General features: G+C 48.8%; 1 protein-coding gene across 1 annotated transcript in view; it reads left to right on the top strand.

Moving 5' to 3' along the window:
• The first annotated feature begins 447 nt into the window (after nt 1-447).
• The window catches only part of NPTN (neuroplastin), a 39,515-nt gene continuing 19,184 nt past the window's right edge, over nt 448-20,778 (top strand). The window contains exon 1 of the mRNA XM_014251321.2: nt 448-673. Coding sequence (XP_014106796.1) covers nt 586-673 — 88 coding nt within the window. The 5' untranslated portion in view covers nt 448-585. The remainder of the gene's footprint in view (nt 674-20,778) is intronic.

Here is a 20,778-nt window from a genome sequence, read left to right on the forward strand (position 1 = left end):
GTGGCCATGAGGGGATGGATCCCTCAGGAAGCTCTGTCAGATGGCCATGAGGGGATGGAACCCTCAGGCAGCTCTTCCATGGCATCTCTGAGGGGATGGATTCTTCAGGCAACTCTGCCATCGGTCCCCTGAATGGACGGTTCCCTCAGGCAACTCTGCCATTGCGCCCGAGGAAAGGCCGCCCCAAGCGGCCTCCGCCATGTCCCCCATGAGGGCACGGTAGCAAGGGCAAGGAGCAGCTCCCCGCCGCCTGGGTGTCCCGTCCCGCCGCCAGCTCGGCAGCTCGGCAAGGAGGGGGAACCCCGAGCTGGAAGACGCGACGGCGCTGACGGGAGCGCGCCGAACTGTGCCAACATGGCGGCCAGGGGCGGGCGAGGCCAGCGCTGACACCGCCCGCCCGCCTCGCCCGTCCCCTCCCCCGCGGCGTCGCCCCCCGCCCCGCGGATCTCGCGAGAGCGGCGCTGCGCTGCGGTAGGAGGTCGGCGGAGAAGGACGGACGGAGCCGCCGCCGCTCCCGCCGCCGCCGCCTCACCCTCCTCCTCACCTTCCTCCTCCTCCTCTTCCTCCTGCCCCTGCCTCAGGAAGATGCCGCGCTCCGGGCCGCTCCCCATCGCCTTCTCGCTGCTGCTGGCGACGGCCGCGCTGCTGCCGGGACCCGCCGCGGCGCAGAACGGTGAGGGAGGGCGGCGGCGGGGGAGCCGGGAGGGGGGCGCGTTGCTATGGCGGCGGGTGCGCTGTGGGCAGCCCCGCGGGTGGGGGGGCGACCCCGGCTTTGGGGGGAATCCTTCGTGATTTGGGGCCCCTCGGGGGGAAGGGGGGGAAGGAGGAGAAAGGGAGGAGGCGGGGGGAACAGGGTCGGCCCCCCCCGGCTCCTCCTGAGGCGCCTCGTGCCGCCGGTAAAATGGAACATCTCCTCATCTCCTCCCGCCTACTGAACCTGCATCTGCCGGGCCGCCTTAAATCATTTATAATGCAATAAAGCCCGTAGTTCCTTAGCAACTGGAGAGGTCCTTCTGATAGGAGCGTAAAAGAAGGAATTAAAAAAAAAAAAAAAAAAAAAAAAAAGAAGGGGGGGAGAAAAAAGAAAAAAAAAAAAAAGAAAGAAAGAAACAACCAACCCACCACACCCCAAGCCTTCTCCGTTCCTTGTAGGATAGCGTGAGCTAAATCCAGCTCGGCTGCCTCCTCCCCGGCGAGTTCGCAGCCAAGTGCATGACAATTAGTGGCACAGAGAAGCGGGGCCAAGAGGCTGCTCCAGCCGAGCCTCCTGCTCCAAGGAAATCCTGCAGCGCCCAGGAAAATGCCTGGCTGCTCCCGGAGATGCTCCATGTGCAGCATCGCGGCCAGGGCTGCTCGGGAAAGGAAGGGAGCTGGGCTTCTGGGGGGCTCTGACCTGGGAAAATCTGCCTAGGAGGAAGGGCTGCCTTGGTAATATGCCAATTCCACGCTAGTTTCATCGTTTCGGCCTCCTTTCCCTCTCCTTCCTTTCTGCTCTGCAGATAATATCCAGTCCTAGGGTTTTTCTGGCTGTTGAGGTTGGCTCTTTGCTCCAGGGGAATCCTGAAATCGCATGGTTGTGGAATTCCCCGGCCTGGTTTGGGTTGGAAGGGACCTTAGAGCCTGTCCCATTTCTCCCCTCACCTTCCAGCAGGCCAGCACTGAGGCTCTGGGTGCGTTTGACATTGGTAGGTGAGATCCGGACGGGAAAAATACTGGGAAAAAGATCCCAGGTGAGGATTATTCCCCGAGCACGTGCAGATTTTGCAGCGTGAAAGCAGCAGCGAACCTCGTGTCTCTGCTGAGCAGAGTTTGGCATCCGCGCCGTGAATGAAAACCGGAGGCTGTCCTTTGTGGAGTCTGGGAAAAGCCTGCTGGAGCTGTGGGGGAATTGGGGATCCCGCTTCCGTGAGCTTCCCAGGAAGGTGCTGCCACGGCTCGAGTTCTGTGCTCCCAGAATTGGGAATGCTGAATTCCCAGAGAAATTCCAGCCCTGGGCTGGGGCGGAGGGAGGGGAGCAGCTCCCCGGGAAGGAGCAACATGGAAATGGGTCAGGAGGGGCAGGGAAGGTGTCAAATGCCTGCAGCTGGGATGACAATCCTGGCTGGCTCCGGGACAAACGTTTGGTGATGAAGTGAATTTTGGGGAGAGCTGGAAAGGGCCTTTATCGTCACTCCCACGCTGGCCTTGAAGCCAACCAAAACGTCTTGGCATGAGGGGAGGTTGCAGCCCCCTGGTATGTCCTGAAAGCTCATAAATTTTTATTTTTAATTGAGTGATGAGGGAGACTCTGAGTTTCTCTGGTGTTGTGGGAGTGAAAATCTGCTTGGTACGGGGTGGAGCACCCCAAGCCAGGCGAAAGGTTGAGATCTTTCTGACTAATATTTCTTGCTGCCCCAGTTTGAACTGCTGCAGAGGAACTGGGCTTTTTTTTTTCAGCCCATTGGAAGGTTCCTGGAACAGAACAATTCCTCTTTGGTGTGGAGGACAGGTCCAGCCATTTCCTGAATTGTGGATATTCCTCCAGCTCTTCCTTTGCAAACTTCTCACCCAGGGGTGTGTGCTGTGAAGGGGCAGGGGAGGATCCCAAAGGGCAGGGATTCCTTATCTTCCACTGGTGATGAAAGGTGATAGTCCAAGCCCTGCTGAGCTCAGGGAGGTGAAGGAATGGCGACACAACCCTGGGCACCGCTCACCTGGAGCAGAAAATTCCCACTGGAATGCTGAGTGGCTGTGGGAAGCAGCTTTCTCCCCACCTCTGACAGGAGATGGCTGCTGAATTCCCAGTGAGTTTTCCAGACTTCACACAATCCAGAATATCCGGAGTCAGGCTCACCTGTGGATTTCAGCTTGCTAAAAGTGGAAGGAGGTTTTTGGCTTTGAAAGCTCTTGCACGAACACCTTAAAATCTCAGGGAATCGTGTCAGGAATTGCACTTTTTCCTGAATATTCTGCTGGGAAAACCACCGGTTTCTGCTCGTGGCTTATATCCAGAGCAGAGTTCCTATGGAACTGGGGGAGAGATGGGGAAGGATGAGGAGGAAGAGCTGGAAAAAGCCAGTCAGGAAGATAACTGCACTTTCTAAGGGCAGCTGTTGGAAAATCGCTTTAATGCTTCAAAGCAGCAGCTCCTCATGGAGGGGAGGAAAACATGACTTTTCCACTTGCTGCTTCACCTTTGAAGTATCTTTATTTCAAAACCAGCAGCTGGAAAACCAGAGGCTTCAACTCGGTGATGATTCCACCCCAGAGTGGTTGGGATTTAAAGGTTATTTTATTGTCTATAATTGCTGCAATTCCCTGTGAAATCTGCAGTGTTTTTTTGGCACACTGACACAAGAGTTTGGAGTGGGGGCAAGCTGGCAAGTTCTGCCCTGAAGTGCAGAGGATTCTTCACCATTCTTCACCCTAAAATTGCTTGGGTTGTTCTGAGCTGGGCATGAGGGGAAATAAAACCAAATTAATTCAGGTGGTGCTTGTTTAGTTCATCCTCTGCGTGGATGAAGAAGGAGCTAGAACCAGAAAATATGGATTTTCTGTTGGCAGAAACCAGTATAAAAGTGACCATAAAATCAGGAAAATTACCTAAGTCAATCCTGAATAGCAAAAATTAATTTTTTTCTTGAGGGAGCCATGGAAAGCTTCACTTTTATCCTCGTTTGGGACTGCTGAGCCTCACCCATTCCAGCTGGGCTCTGCTGTGCTGTTGAGTGGTGCCCAGAGAATGAGAGCCATGGTTTCCCAGAGCATTTTTGGAGCCTGAGTGTGGGCTGAGCAGCGAGGAGAACGTTCAAAGTTCTCTTCTCCTCCCCACCAGTGCTTCCCTCTCTTCCTCCTCCTCCTCCTCCAACTCCCTCTGCGATCCAGGCAGGCTCTCCCTCCTCCTGCTGCTCTCCCAAGTCCTGTTTTATCTTCCCAACCCAGCCCAAGGTGTCTTTGTGAGCCTCAGGGACCCCTCTAGCCCATCATTGATTTGATTTCACTCTTTCAGTCGTTCTTGCACCTCCTGAAATTCAAACTCGTGGCTCCAGAGGCTGAGATTTCATCTTTTGGAGGTGTTTTTTCTCTAGGGAGGTGTTAAAAGCTTTCTGTCGATAAATCTATCAAATCAATAAATGAAATAAATCAATAAATGAAATAAACAGGACAATTCCTGTGGCCATGCTGCTCTCAGGTTTGGTTTTGATTAAAGCAGGAAGGGCAGCAAAGCACAGGGAGCCCACACAGCTCGGGTCTGCCTTAGGCCAAGCCCTTTCCCATTTTTTCCAAGTTTCCTAGCAGAATTCTTCTTCCTGGAGGCTGGAATTGTGGGATTCCTCTGGATGTTTGTGTGTTCAGTCAGAACTCCTCAAAACAGGAATATTTGGGAATAAACACAGCAGCTTTTTTCCCAGTTAACTCCAGAAAGTGCATCCTGATTTCTGTAAAGCTGGGGGAGGGAGCTTGGCTGGTAAAAAACATAACTCAGGAATTGTCAGAGCTCTATCAAATCCAATATCCAGTCGTTCCAATAATGATAATTATCAGTGATTTCATTTTCATGGCGATTTATTTTCACTCCAGGTTAAATATTTGATGCCTGGCACTGCTTGGTTTGGTTTTTTTTTGTTTTTTTTTATTTGGTGTTGCAGATTTGCACTGTGAGATGTTTTTCTAGAGGAAAAACAGATCAAATTCTGGTTTGAATAAAAAAAAAAACCAAAGAAAAGGTAATTTTTTTTGCTCTAATTGCTATAGTTTTGCATGTTTTAAAATTCACAGTGGTGACAGGATGGAATCAAGGTGTAGCTCCTCATGTTATGGGGGTATTCCCAGGGATCTCGGGGCCTTCCCACTGGTTTGGAAACCTAAAATGAAATGTTTTGTGACGTGGTGCCTTGATGGAACAGCAAAACGAGAGGAAAGGGGAATATCACAACCTAAAAAGCCACAAAGCTTCAGCTGGAAAAACGGCTGCGAACACACGGAATTCCGGGAGCTTGGGAAAACTGACCCAGAGAGCGCCTCGGAAATGCTGAGAAGAATGGATTTAAGTGCCCAGGGAAGGCTTTTGGCAGCACAGAGAGCTCCCAGCAGATGAGAGGCAGCCCGGAATAATTCCGTGAGGGCGGACAGCGGGAGTTTGCAAAAAAAACCCCAACAAAACAGATGCTGGGAGCATTTTTAAACCTGAGCGTGCAGCAGCTTGGCTGAGCACTCCGGGGGTTTGATTTTATTTTATTCCCCCGTGGTTTGTTGGGAAAGCTTTTGTGGTGTTTCAGCAGTGCCTGCCTCAGGTTCAGGCTGCAAATGGGTTTGAATTCCTGGAGTTGGGAATGAGGGAAGCGATGACTCAAAGCAGCTCCGAGTCAGGGCTGGGCTGCTCTGTCTGGTGAAATCCCTGCGGGTTTGGGGATGTTGGGAAGCTCCTGAACGGTCAAAAGGATTAGAAAATCCCTAAACTACAGCCCCTGTTTGTTGTGCTGTGCTTGGGTCACTTGTGGCTGAGGTTTCCTGATGTTCACCCAGAGCAGCCGTGCCCAGGCAATTTAAGGGTTGCAAGCAGCCGATTGATGTTTTCCCAGCATCCCAGGATGGTTTGACTTGGGAAGGACCTTAAACCACATCCATGGGCAGGATGAGCTGTCCCAGTGCTCCCAGTGCCCGCTCCAGCCTGGCCTGGGACACTCCAGGGATCCAGGGGCAGCCACAGCTGCTCTGGGAATTCCATCCCACGCCCTCACCATCCTCACAGGGGAGAAGTTTTTCCCAATATTTAACCTAAACCTGTCCTTTTTCACTTTTTAGCCATTCCCTGTGTGCTGTCCTTCCATCCCAGTCCCTCTCCAGTTCTCCTGGAGCCCCTTCAGGCTCTGCAAGGGGCTCTGAGCTCTCCCTGGAGCCTTCCCATCTCCAGTTGAAGATTCCCAGCTCTCCCAGCCAGGAATAAATGGCAGAGAGGAAATAAATTGATGTAAATATTGACATAGTTAACATAAATCCTGACGAATTGAGCAGAGTCAGGAACGTTTCTGGAGCTTGAGCTGAAGATGTTTGCACTGCCCAGGCAGCTGGGTCTCCGCTTCCAGGGATTCCCAGGAATAAACTGGGAATTCATGATGGGAGATTTGGTTTGATTCATTATGGATTTGATTTGGGCCACAGAAACCAGGAGCTGCAAAAAGATTGGGAAAGAAATATTTGGGAAGCATTTCCCGAATCCCAGAGCGCCCAAAAACTCAGAGCCCAACTGCACTTTGGGATGAGCTTTTCCTTGTTTTTGTGGGAATTGGGAAGCTCTGCCGCATTTTCCTACCGGGAAGCAAAAAAAAAATCCAAATCTGTTCTTTTTTGGTGTGTGATCCACCCCTACAGAAACAATTCCTCTTTGGAATTTCTTTATTTAAGGTCAAATAAAGGCAAAAAATCCCTTTCTAAAGGTGAAATCTTTAAAGGGGACGGAAATTCCAGGTGCAGGGATTTGCTCTGGGATGCACTGGGTGAGGAATTCAGGCTCCTGGGGCTTCATTCTGCCGTAAGAAATGGAATATTCGGTGGTTTTATTCCCTTTAGCCTAGAAACCAAATTATTTGATATGCCACCCATCCTGTAATCAGGGAATTCGCCCTGCCTTTGGGTTTTTTTTGGAAATATTTTGGTTTTATCCCATTTCTGCCAATTCTTTATGCAGTAACACTGTGTGTAACCCCCAGGTGTGGCAGAGCTTTTCTCAGGCACGAGGCTAATTCAATATTTCCATTCTTTTTAACTATTTGTAATTAGATCTATTTTTTTTTTGCCCCCATTACGACTCCAAACCTTTTTTATCTGACAGGGTTTTCAGCACTTTGAGCTTCTGTTCTCACCCCAGGCTCCGAGCTGAGGCTTTGGGGTCTCAAAACTCCTATTTTTAGGGGTGATTCGGTGACCCCAATCTTGAGCCATATGGAGGAAAAAGGAAAAAAAAAACCAAACAAAAAGAGCTAAAAAAGGGAAAAAAAAAGTGGGGATTCCTGTCCCAGTCAGATCAATTTTTCCGTGGGATAAATCCTCCAGTGCTTGTGCCGGGCTCTGTGCAGGTATTTAAAGAAAATACCTTTAAAATACCTTTTAAAATAAATACCTTTTAAAATAAATACCTTTTAAAATAAATACCCTTTAAAAATACCTGTTCATATACCTGTTAAAATACGTTTTAAAATAAATACCCTTTAAAAATACCTGTTAAAATACCTTTTAAAATAAATATATTTTAAAATACCTTTTAAAATAAATACCTTTTAAAAGAAATACCTTTTAAAAATACCTGTTAATATACCTGTTAAAATACCTTTTAAAATAAATACCCTTTAAAAATACCTGTTAAAATACCTTTTAAAATAAATATATTTTAAAATACCTTTTAAAAAACCTTTTAAAAATACCTGTTAAAATACCTTTTAAAATACCCTTTAAAATAAATACCTTTTAAAATAGCTTTCAAAAACACCTTTAAAATACCTTTTAAAATACCTTTTAAAATACCTTTTAAAAATACCTTTTAAAATAAATGCCTTTTAAAAATACCTTTTAAAAAGACCTTTTAAAGCTGCTGTAAAATTGCTGCACAACTGGGGAGCTGGAGGGACCCCTGAGAGGGGACAGCTTTTACCACTGGCTACAAAACAGAAACAGAACCTTTTCTTTATTTATTTATTATTAATTATTATTTCTTATTTATTAGAACCCCAATTTGAGTTTGAGATTCTGTTCAGGTCACTGTTTCTGTTCCTCTCAAACCCCACAAAACCCCTGCAGAGCGATTTAAACATTTTAGGCACCATATTTAAAATTTGAATAAATTTAAATAAATTAAATTTATAAATAAATTTATTGAAATTTAAATAAATTTTAAATTTACACTGAGCAAAGGAAGTTTATTTCAGTAATTTATTTATTTTTTTTTGCTTTTTGAAGAGTTCAAATCTGTTTGACATTTAATTGGATTTTTGACTTTTTTTGCTGGGAAAAATTCTGGGAGCAGGGAAATCTCCCTCTCACCTGGAAACCCCCCCAAAGCTTAAAAATAACCAAAAAAATGACATTTTGGGGGTGTTTTCTTTTTGCCTTTCAGCACAGAAATTGTGTGAGGTGTGAGCGGTGGGTACAGGGAGGTGATTCCTGCCCAGGATTGGAATTCCAGCTGGGAATTGAGGTGTGGGATGCTGCGAGGTTATTTCTGGCTGGATATTTCTGGCCCTGTAATCTCAGTGGTGTCAGTGGGCCACGGAGATCAAACCTTGCCAGGCAGGGAGGAGCTGGGCTCTGCCACAACCCCTTTTGAAATGGCAGCTCCAGTTTGAATTGAAAATTCAAAATTAAAATTTAATTGTTAATTAATTTTAATTTTTAAACGGATTTTTAATCCTTCCCCTCTTCCCTGGCATTGGAATTCTGTCGTTCTTGTGCCACGTGGATGGGGGAAAAAATTCCACTAAAAACAAACTTTTTTAACTGGCAGCTCGATTTTTAATTTAAATTCTAAAATTAAAATTTAATTTTTGATTTGATTTTTAATTAATTTTAATATTTTTAAATGGGTTTTTAATCCATCCCCTCTTCCCTGGCACTGGAATTCCATCATTCTCCTGCCACGTGGATGGGGGGGAAGAAGTACCACTAAAAACAAACTTTTTAACTGTCAGCTCAATTTTTAATTTAAAATTTAAAATGAAAATGTAATTTTTAATTAATTTCTATTTTTAAATGGGTTTTTAATCCTTCCCCTCTTCCCTGGCACTGGAGTTCTGTCGTTCTCCTGCCACGTGGATGGGGGAAAAAATACTGCTAAAAACACGCTTTTTAACCTGCAGCTTGATTTTTAATTTAAAAATTAAAATTAAAATTTAATTGTTAATTAATTTTAGTTTTTAAATGGGTTTTTAATCCTTCCCCTCTTCCCTGACATTGGAATTCTGTCGTTCTCCTGCTGCGTGGATGGGGGGGAAAAATTCCACTGAAAACAAACTTTTTAACTGTCAGCTCCATTTTTAATTTAAAAATTAAAATGAAAATGTAATTGTTAATTAATTTTAATTTTTAAATGGATTTTTAATCCTTCCCCTCTTTCCTGGCATTGGAATTCCATCATTCTCCTGCCACGTGGATGGCGGGAAAAAATACCGCTAAAAGCGCGCTTTTTAACCTGCAGCATGAGTTTTGAACTGAAAGTTTAAAAGTAGAATTTAATTTTTAATTTGATTTTTATTTTTAAACGGATTTTTAATCCTTCCCCTCTTCCCTGGCATTGGAATTCCATCGTTCTCCTGCCAGTGAGCAGGGCCAGGAATTCCCTGCCGCTCCAAAGAGCCTGGACTCGGAATAAGTGAAGCATCTCTAACCCCTCAATGGGAATTGAACCCCCCCTGCTGCCAGGATTTGCCAGGTCAGGGGCTTTAAATTCCCACTGAGGCTCCAAAACGCCTTCCCTGCGCTCAGCCCGGAATTATTTCCGTGGCGGAATTCTCCCGAGCCTCGGTTACATAATCCACAATTCAGCAAAGGGCATTTCTCGGGGAAGGTCGCCGGTTAAAAACGTCCCTTCCCTCCCCGGGAGGCTCCGGTGCTTCCCGCGGGATGGAGAAAAGGAGGAATCCAAAGCGGCTTTGGCGGAGAGCAGCGGGATCAGCCGCGTTTGCTGGATCAGGAGAGGTCAGGGCGGGTCTGAAAAAAACCCCTTTGCTTATTTCAAATCCTCCCACGGCGCCATTAGAGAGCCGGGGCCAGGATTTGAAGGAGCTCAAAATCCGTTCCGTTCCCAACCTTTGAGGCGTTCGTGGCGTCCCGGAGATGGAAAATTTGGGAATTTTTTTGGGATCTTCGGCCTCAGCTGCTGCGATATGGGGGCAGCAGAGAAATCAGAATTTAATGGAGCTCTGCTTCCCGTGCTGCAGCTGAATCCCTTCCCACTGCTTTCCAGGATTTTTAGTTGTTAACGTGGAATTTTTTATGGCAGCTTCCAGGAGTTTTCCTGCCCTGGCTCTTGGTGCTTCGGAGGGATTCTTGTCTATTCCTTAGCTGCTATAATATTCCTGTATTCCCTAAAAAAAATGGGATTAAAGCGGTGGCTGCTGGCTGGGTGGATTTTCCCCTGCCAGAGAACAATTCCTGCCTTTGCTGAGCATGAGGTTTAATCCTTGGAAAAATAATTCCTTGGGTGAGGAAATCTCCTTGGGAGGGATCCAGCCCAGCTTCCCGACAGCACAAAGCTGCATTTTCCATGGGATCCCAGGGGATGTAACTCCCGGAGTTTCCCTGGAATGCCTTTGCCATCCGTGGTTTCAGGGATGTCAATTGTGGAATTGCCTCGGGAACTTCCCCGGACTTGGCTTTTCCACACAAAAAAAAAATGAGGGAAATGCCAGCCAGGATTTGGTGTCTTTTGCACTGAAATTCCTTAGTATTTCCATTGAAATATGGGAAAAATGTGCTTTTTAAGGCCTTGCTGTGGATCTGGGTTCACGGGAGCATCGTTATCCATCTATTATTTATTCCAGAGCGCTGATCCAAGGGTTCCAGGTAAAGATTTCCCATGCTTCCTGTAGAAGGGAATGATTTCATATTGAGTCTGCAAGGAGAAAAAATGATTCTGTGCCTGGCACGTCCCAAAAAAGCACTTCCATAAACTCCATCACCTTGAAATTCCCAAGGCGCAGAGCCCTGGAATTGTGGAGTTCAGGGGAAGGGAGGGAAGGAGCTGGAAATTGGAGCAGGAGCTGTGACAAGGACTCAGCTCCCAGTGACATTCCAGCTGTGCCAGAGCTTTGTTCTTCCCACCGAATTCCCTCCCAACTCCCTGGACCTGGGGGAAACTTCCTGTTCTAGGGAAACTTGGATAAATCAGCCAGGGCTGTGGGAGGGTCTCGGGCTGATCTGAGGGGCCTTTCCAGCCTGAATTCCCTGATTTATCCACAGGAATCCTTTCCAGCCTGAATTCCCAGGTTTATCCCCAGAACTGATCCCTGTGTCCTTTCCCTGTTCAGGAATCCTTTCCATCCTGAATTCCCAGGTTTATCCCCAGAACTGATCCCTGTGTCCTGTCCCTGTTCAGGAATCCTTTCCATCCTGAATTCCCAGGTTTATGGATCTGATCCCTGAGTTCAGGAATCCTTTCCATCTTGAATGCCCTGATTTATGGAATTGATCCCTGTGTCATCCCTGTTCAGCAATCTTTTCCAGCCTGAATTCCCAGATTTATTCCCAGGAATCCATTCCTTCCTAAATTCCCAGGTTTATAGATCTGATCCCTGTCCCTGTTCAGGAGTCCTTTCCAGCCTGAATTCCCAGATTTATCCCCAGGAATCCTTTCCAGCCTAAATTCCCTGATTTCCTCACCCTCAAGGCCCTAATTAACGCCCTAATTAATTAGCCAGGGTACCTCATTAACTGGGGGGGTGGGCAGCTCCTTCCTGGACTTTTCTGGGATATTCCCATCAAATTGGCAATGTGGGAATAAAGCAAAAATCAGCTCTTTGTGGACCTTGCCTTTTCCATCTGTTTCTTTTCTTTGAAGAATTAAAAAAAATCTGAATTTTTGAATGACAATCTGAATTAAGGATTAAAAAAAAATCTGAATTTTGAATGAAAATCTGAATTAAGGATTAAAAAAAAAATCTGAATTTTGAATGAAAAAAGCTGAATAATTTAGGGAAAGAAAAGCTCCTTCTAAAGGCCTAAAGGTGAAATAAAAATGGTGAAATAAAGGTGAAAAATGAATTTTTTGGGCACTGGTGTTGGGTTGGTGTTGAAAAAATTCCTTGGAATTCCTTGGTTTTCCCCTAATTTTGGTCCTAATTTGTCCATTCTTTGTGTGGGATAAATCTGGTTTTGCTGTGTTTGAGCCTGGCTTAACATCTTCCCTCAAACTGGGTTTTAGGGCAAAGCACTTTTATTTTTTAACCCCTTTTTTACACCAGAATGAATTTGGGGGAGATGAAAATTCTCCCTGCTCTGCTCCTCCTCCAGGGCCATTCTCCGGAATTCTTTTGTGCTTTGATTAAATTTGAGTTCCAAAAGGATATTTTAATAAATAGAAATATTAATATCAAAATTAATATGAATATAAATTAAATAGATATAAAATATAGAAATAAAATATAAATATATATAAATATAACTAAAATTTAAATATAAATACTTGTATAAATATATAAAAAATATATAAATATAAATCAAATAGAAATAAATAGAAATAGAATTATAAATATAAATATAAATATATATATAAAAATATAAATACAAATATAAATAAAAATATAAATATAAATCAAATATAAATAAAAATATAAATAAATAGAAATATAGCTAAAATATAAATACAGATACAAATATAAATAAATAGAAATAGAACTAAAAATATAGATATAAATATAATAATAAATAAATCTAATAATATAAATATAAATCAAATATAAATCAAAATATAAATAAATAGAAATATAGCTAAAATATAAATACAGATATAAATAAATAGAAATAGAACTAAAAATATAGATATAAATATAATAATAAATAAATCTAATAATATAAATATAAATAATATAAACAATATTTCTGCACTTCAGGGACAACTGCCTTGTGTATTCTTAACCCTGGCAGATTTTACAAGAATTTCTGAGCCTTGAAAACCCTGGTTTTTCCTCACTGGGGGTTTCATTTTCTTTCCCCAACAGAAATTTTTTAAGGCAGAGTTTGGAAAGGCGAGGAGTCCCTGGAATTGCACTGGAATTTGGGTGGAATTCCCTGGTTTTAGGGGCATTAATGTCTCCTCATCTCCAGTTGAGGGGGATGAGATCAAATCTTGATTATTTATTCAATAAATAATCTTTACTTCCAGAAGGGATTTCAGGTTTGTCCCAAAGCTTTGGGATTAAACAGGGAACAGTTTGAAGAATTTGGGGTTAAATAGGGAACAGTCTCAAATATTTGGGGTTAAACAGAACAGTCCCAGATGTTTAGGGTTAAACCAAGCAGAGTCTCAAATATTTGGGGTTAAATAGGGAACAATCCCAAATCTTTGGGGTTAAATAGGGAACAATCCCAAATCTTTGGGGTTAAATAGGGAACAGTTCCAAATCTTTGGGTTTAAGCAGGGCATAATCCCAAATCTTTAGGGTTAAACAGAGCACAATCCCAAATCTCTGAGGTTAAACTGGGCACTGTCACGAATCTTTGGGGTTAAATAGGGAACAGTCCTAAATCTTTACATTTAAACAGAATAGTCCCAAACCTTTGGGGTTAAACAGAGCACAATCCCAAACGTTTGGGGTTAAACAGAGCACAATCCCAAACCTTTGGGGTTAAACAGCACACAGTGCCAAATCTTTAGGTTTAAACAGAGTAGTCCCAAATCTTTGGGGTTAAACCGAGCGCAGCCTGAACTTTTGGGGTTAAATAGGGAACAGTTCCAAACCTTTGGGGTTAAATAGGGAACAGTTCCAAATCTTTGGGGTTAAACCGAGTAGTTCCAAAGCTTTGGGGTTAAACCGAGCACAGCCTCAAGCTTTGCGGTTAAACAGGGCACAATCCCAAATGTTTGGGGTTAACCCGAGCAGTCCCCAAGCTTTGGGGTTATACCGAGCGCAGTCCCTGGGCCATCCCTGCACTCTGTCTCTGGGTTTGGGTATTTTATGGGGTATTTTGTTGGAGCAGGAGCTGGGCCAGCTGTGCGGGACGAGCCCAAGAAAGGCAAGGCCGGGCTCTGTGCGCGGGATCTGCCCAGCGTCACCCGCTCCAGGACAACCTGGAATTCACCGGCACTTCCCTTCCCAGCCCCCCTGTGCTGCAGCCTTGGGAAAAATTATCCTTTTCCCTCCTGTTTTTGGTTCTTTTTCACCCAAAGCTGCCCTGGGTAACTGCAATGTTTGTTACTTGGTATGTGGAGGCTGCTGGTCAGTGGGGTCAGTGCTGGTCACTGGGGTCAGTGGGGTCACTGCTGGTCAGTGGGGTCAGTGCTGGTCACTGGGGTCAGTGGGGTCACTGCTGGTCAGTGGGGTCAGTGCTGGTCAGTGCTGGTCACTGGGGTCAGTGCTGGTCACTGGGGTCAGTGCTGGTCGCTGGGGTCAGTGGGGTCAGTGCTGGTCACTGGGGTCAGTGCTGGTCACTGGGGTCAGTGCTGGTCGCTGGGGTCAGTGGGGTCAGTGCTGGTCACTGGGGTCAGTGCTGGTCATTGGGGTCAGTGCTGGTCAGTGGGGTCAGTGCTGGTCACTGGGGTCAGTGCTGGTCATTGGGGTCAGTGCTGGTCACTGGGGTCAGTGCTGGTCAGTGGGGTCACTGCTGGTCACTGGGGTCAGTGCTGGTCACTGGGGTCAGTGGGGTCAGTGCTGGTCGCTGGGGTCAGTGCTGGTCAGTGCTGGTCGCTGGGGTCAGTGGGGTCAGTGCTGGTCACTGGGGTCAGTGCTGGTCAGTGGGGTCAGTGCTGGTCAGTGCTGGTCGCTGGGGTCAGTGGGGTCAGTGCTGGTCACTGGGGTCAGTGCTGGTCAGTGGGGTCAGTGCTGGTCAGTGCTGGTCATTGGGGTCAGTGCTGGTCATTGGGGTCACTGGGGTCAGTGTTGGTCAGTGGGGTCACTGCTGGTCAGTGGGGTCAGTGGGGTCAGTGCTGGTCAGTGCTGGTCAGTGGGGTCAGTGCTGGTCATTGGGGTCAGTGCTGGTCAGTGCTGGTCATTGGGGTCAGTGCTGGTCATTGGGGTCACTGGGGTCAGTGTTGGTCACTGGGGTCAGTGCTGGTCAGTGGGGTCAGTGCTGGTCATTGGGTTCAATGGGGTCAGTGCTGGTCACTGGGGTCAGTGCTGGTCATTGGGAGTTGTGGCCATTTGTTATTGGGGCCTGTGGCTGGTGGTCATTACAGGCTGTGGTCATTAGAGGGCTGTGGTCATTAGAGGGCTGTGGCCATTGGTCACTATGGGCTGTGGTCACTGTGGTCACTGGTCACTGTGTCCATTGGTCACTGCAGCCATTGGTCACTGTGGTCACTGCAGTCACTGCGGTCACTGGTCAGTGGTTACTGTGTCCATTGGTCACTGCAGTCACTGGTCACTGCAGTCACTGGTCAGTGGTCACTGTGTCCATTGGTCACTGCAGTCACTGTGTCCATTGGTCACTGCAGTCAGTGGTCACTGTGTCCATTGGTCACTGCAGTCACTGTGTCCATTGGTCACTGCAGTCACTGGTCACTGCAGTCACTGGTCAGTGGTCACTGTGTCCATTGGTCACTGCAGTCACTGGTCACTGCAGTCACTGGTCAGTGGTCACTGTGTCCATTGGTCACTGCAGTCACTGGTCACTGCAGTCACTGGTCAGTGGTCACTGTGTCCATTGTGGCCGCTGCAGTCACTGGTCAGTGGTCACTGTGTCCATTGGTCACTGCAGTCAGTGGCCGCTGCAGTCACTGGTCAGTGGTCACTGTGTCCATTGTGGCCGCTGCAGTCGGGCTCTGCTGTCCCTGCAGGCTGTGCCGGGGGTGTCTCGGGGCAGGTTCCCCCATGCGGGTGCCGGCCTGGGGGTCCCTGGTCCCCGGAGCTCCCCGGGCAGGGAACTGAGGGGAGTTTTTAGCGCCGTGGGGTGTTCCCATAGCCGGCCCCACCCCGGCTGCTCTTCCTGCAGGGACCCTTTTCCTATGCTTGGGGACACCTGGGGAGATTCCCACCTGAGGGATCCTTCGGGACATTCCCACCTCATTGTGCAGCTCTTTGTTTCCTGTGGCCAAACCAGGGACAGCGCATTAAATGCTGTTCAAGGAGCGCTCAGAGTCCATATTCCCGTTTCTAAACCTCGTGGATTCGTCTCTCATCCTAAAACGAGGCAGGAATCCTTGGAGAGGGGTGACAGGCTCGGAGTTTTCCTGCTGTGACGCTGTCCCTCCTCAGGCCAAGGTCCCCAGCACCAGGACAGGTTTTGCTCCATGATCTGTCTGGGCCAGCTGTGTCCTAATCCTGAATTTTTAGGAGGGCCCTCGACGCCAGGCCTGCTCTCCTAAATATCTTTGGAAATGGGATTGCAGGACAGCTCAGCGGGGCTCTGGGGCGGGAGGATTCAGGAGATCCAGGGGAAGGATGTCAGAGCTGCCGAGCACTGGTGTCAGCCCAGCACTGGTGTCAGCCCAGCAGGGGAACGCTGAGGTTCCTGTGAGCTCCTGACAAAACGACCTTTTGGCCTGTGAGGGTTCATTCCGCTGAAATTCCCTCTTTCCTGGAGCTGGGGTGATGGGCTCCTCCGGGAAAACGGGTTACTTGTGTCTTGGGGAATTGCCTGCCCTGGAAGCCCGAAATAGACGGGAGAGGAGGTCAGAGCAGAGCCAGCACAGCTTTGGGATCTTCCCCCTGGTGTCCCCATGGGTGGCTCAGGCACAGGGAGCTCCCCAGAGAGCCCTGCCTGACCAGGAGCATGGCCCTGGCACATCCCGGCATTCCCAGCGCTGGAGGAAGGCCTGGGAATCCCTCGGTGAGGCTCTGCAGGGGCAGCTGCTGAGGAAAGCAGGAGCAGCAGGAATGGCAGGAATTCCCTGCCCTGCACCCCCGTTCTGTGTGCCACGGCTGTCCCCAGGACGGTGCCAGGGCTGTCCCCAAGACGGTGCCAGGGCTGTCTCCAAGCCAGTGCCAGGCCAGGGGTGTCCCCAAGCCATGTCACTGGCGGTGCCAGGGGTATCCCCAGCTGTGTCACTGCCAATGCTGTGAGTGTCCCCAAGCTGATACCATGGGTGTCCCCAAGCTGTGTCACTACCAGTTACATGGGTGTCCCCAGCTGTGTTACTGCCAATGCCATGAGTGTCCCCAGCTGTGTCACTGCCCATGCCGTGGGTGTCCCCAAGCCCTGTCATTGCCAACACCAGGGGTGTCCCCAGCTGTGTCAGTACCAGGGGTGTCCCCAGGGGTGCCCTGGTGATGCCAGGGGTGTCCCTAGCTGTGTCCCTGCCAATGCCAGGATTGTCCCCAGGGGTGTCCCCAGGGGTGTCCCCAGGGGTGTCCCCAGCCCTGTCCCTGCCGATGCCATGTCTCTAACTGTTTTCTGCCGCTGCTTTGTTGTGTGTGAGCTGTGTTGTTTTCTGCCGCTCTGTCACTGCGTTTCTGCTGCCCCTCCCTGCAGCCGGGTTTGTCAAGTCGCCCATGTCAGAAACTAAACTCACGGGGGACGCCTTTGAACTGTACTGTGATGTGGTTGGGAACCCCACTCCAGAGATCCAGTGGTGGTATGCAGAAGTCAACCGGGCTGAGGCTTTCAAACAGCTGTGGGATGGCGCTCGGAAGCGCCGTGTCACCATTAACACTGCCTACGGGGCCAATGGGGTGAGTGTGCTGAGAGTAACCCGCCTTACCTTGGAAGACTCTGGGACTTACGAGTGCAGGGCCAGCAACGATCCCAGGAGGAATGACTTGAGGCAAAATCCCTCCATTACGTGGATTCGAGCCCAGGCTACTATAAGCGTCCTGCAGAGTGAGTCCGGCCCCCCGGTAGTGGCACTGTAGTGTCTAGAGGCAGTGTGGTGTCCCCATCCCCGTGTCCCCACCCTGTGCTGTCCTGCCACCTGTAGTGCTGACCCTGTGTGCTACCTGTGTGCTCTCCTCCTTAGGACCCAAGCGCTTGGGGAAACCTCGGGATGTGTGTTAGAGCTTTCCGTGTCAAACCGGATTTGTGTTTGTTCCCTCCTCCCTTTAGTTTTGTAGGAGGTTTCCGGCCTCCCTGGCTTCTCCACCAGTGCCTTGCTCTTTGATTTTCACGTTCTTCCCAACTCTAACCGTTTTATTTTGATTTCTTCTGTTCTCTTGGAATTTCTGGGAATGCCTCCTCACCTGGTTTTGGTTCCATATCTGCTTCTGGATAAACCCTTCCCTTTCAGTTCCACGTGACCTTTCGTGCTCGGATTTTCCCATGAAGTTGTGGTGTTTCTTTTCCTTCCTGGCCAGCAGCATGTTCCTAAGGAGTTCTCTGATGCAGCAGCGCTGAGGAGGTGCAGCCATTCCTGATCCAGCCTGTGGTGGGAGGAGGAGGAGGTGGGAATGTCCTGCCCGGTGCTGAGCCCAAACTCCAGCTCAGTGACTCCATGCAGGGTGCAGCTCCTGGCAGCAGCAGAGCTCTGAGAGGCTGTGCCCGGCCCAGAATCGCTTTTTGTTCTCAGATGTGACAAGGCTTTCCTGCCTTTGCTTCTGCTTCTCACCCCAGGTGGATTTGGGAGTTGGTGTGGGCACATTCAGTAGAGGAGGATCCCGGGCCAGAGGTAAAACTTGCATTTGCCCAAATGGCTGTTGAGTGCCAGGTAGAGGGAATTAAATCTGCAGCGTGCAGGTAGAGGAGAACTTGTTTTGGGTGGTTTCTCAGTGTCCTCAGCTGAGCTAAAGTGTGGCCTTGCTCTTCCTATGCTCTGTGCACGAGTAACACTTTAATGCCCTACAGGGTACAAAATATCAACTCTGTGTCTTGATTATTCATTTAAGCACCTTGAAAAATGTCCCCAAGCTGTCCCCAAAGGCTGGTGCTGCCGTGGGCACTGCTGGATCAGAGACCTTCCCTCGGGGAATGGGAATAGCGGCCGGTGTGGAGCTCCCGCAGCGTTCCTGAGCTGCAGCCGCTCGGCCTCGGCCCCTCCCGTGTCCTTTTGGCTCCCAAAGGGCTGCAATGCTTGCATGGCTCCAGCAGCAGCTCTGCCACTCTGGGACAAACCCGCAGCTGTGTCTGCTGGGGAATGCTGCCAGCCCCAGAGCGCCCCGTGCCCGGCCTGGCACAGCCCCCCAAGTGGCTCTGTGGGGCAGAACCCCACTCGTGTGCAGAGCCAGCCTTGGGGGCCAGCCGCTGGGAAGAGGTGTCCCTATGGAAAGGGGGTTTTTCCCTCCCTCAGGCCTTCAGGGAGTGAAGTTGAGGCTCTGTGGTAGCGCTGTGCCTGCTGCTGCCCCTGCCGAGTGCCTTGTGGCGGCAGAGCCGCTCTGGGAATGCTGTGGCAGCAGCAGGGGATCAGAGCACCCCTTTCCCGTGTGTGCCGGGACAGCCCAGCTGCTCCTGCCGGGCGGGAGGAGTCCCTGGACACCAGCGCCCACCCCAGCATGCTGGAGGTGAAAAATCAGGGATGAGGTTTCCAAGGTGTCCCTGGGAGTGGAGACTCTTCCCTGAGCCTGCCCAGCTGGCCTCAGCTGTTCTATGACGTGCCTGAGCACAGTTTGTCTTGGAAATGGGAATTGTCTGGCTCAGTGGAGCTGGAATTTCCAGGTGAGGGCGGTGGCCGCTGCCCTGCTGTGATAGCAAAGCCCCGCAGAGCACAGGCTCCATCCTGGCCTCCGCAGGGATCAGCTTCCTTTGGAAAATCTGGCACCCAGGAAGCGCCATCTGCCTTCCACCTCATTCCGGATTTGGAACCAGAATTTCACTTCCTGGGTTTTTTTTCTTAGTTGCTTTGCTTGGGTTTTAAGTGTAAAAGCCGAGCTTACATAAAACGGGTGCTTCAGGTGATGTGTAAAAAGTGATTTTCTAGGTGAGCATCCTCCTCTGGCTGCTGCTGTCCCAGTATTCCCATTGCAGTCTGTCCCCTGGGATTCAGTGAGGAGACCGATCCATCAATTTGCTTTTTTAATACCCAAAGTCACGGAAATGCAGGTGAAGCTGGAAACCAGACTCGCAGCTGCCCTTCGGTTTTGCTACACTAAAACCGAAAAGGTTGCAGGTCAACCACTGAGTTACTATTTCAAACACGCTCCAAAAATATTCCCAGAGCTCTGGGATTTTGTGGGATGATGAGCTCTTTGGGGGTGGAAAAGCACACAGGGCAGGCCAGGAACGGTGCGTGATACGGGAATAACACAACAATTTTGGGCCCAAACAATCCCTGAAAGGATTATAAATAAAATAAATGTATTTATAAAATGCCCAGCGTGGGAGAAATGAGGCAGAACCAGAGTGAAAAATGCGATAACACAAACAGCGACCGCAGTTTTTCTGCGGTTCAGGAATGATTTAAAGAGCTGGGGAAGGAGGATTCTCAAAAAGGATATCCAGGACTGGAATGCTGCTCCAGGTTAGCAGTGGATGGATATTTTTTTCTCCCTGGGCAGTAAGGATGTGCCACGGGATACAGGGATGATGTTCCTTCCCTGTGTGGGAAGCTGGGATGGTTCTGACACAATCTGCATTTTCTCTTCTCTCGTTTTGTTTCATAACCTGCATTCCAAAGGCTCCGTGGATCACAAATTTATATCCCAAACCGCAGGGCACGGCAGAGTTCCCAGAACCAAAACTCCCCTGGATGATTTGCAGAAATCGGGGAGATGTCTGCTGCTTCCTCATCCTCCTGCATCCAGAGGGGAAAACCTCTGGAATTCCCTGCCCCCACAGCCAGGAATTCACCCCAGGCCGGGCACACATTTACACACCGAGCCGCTGGGCTCTGCAGGCCGAGCTGACACTAAAAAACATTTTTTTGGGAAGACTTAACAGCCAGAATTGTGAGATTTTTTAAATCCTCGTTGATTTTATCACTTCTGAAAGGCTCTGCCCTGAAAGGTGGGGATTTGGTGTTGCCAGGTGAGGCTGTGGAACGGAACAGCCCCAGAGCTGGAACTCCAGGGCTTGAGGTTTTGTTCTTTATAAACGCTGGTGTTCAAGGTTGCTTTAGGCACGGAGCAGCCGCAGCTCTGGTTTTACCCTGCTGTGTATTCCAGGCTCTCCGTGGCTTTCCCCACTTCCAGCCTCCAGGGAAAGCCTTTGGAATCTCCTGGGTGCGTTCAGGGATGCAGCAGCCTTAGGGCAGGGGCCAAAACCCAGAATATCAGCGAGAAACCGAAATTT

This window comes from Pseudopodoces humilis, chromosome 16 (assembly GCF_049639895.1).
Source record: "Pseudopodoces humilis isolate 2021_Gansu_Grassland_sample_001 chromosome 16, ASM4963989v1, whole genome shotgun sequence".
NCBI classification, from domain to species: domain Eukaryota; kingdom Metazoa; phylum Chordata; class Aves; order Passeriformes; family Paridae; genus Pseudopodoces; species Pseudopodoces humilis.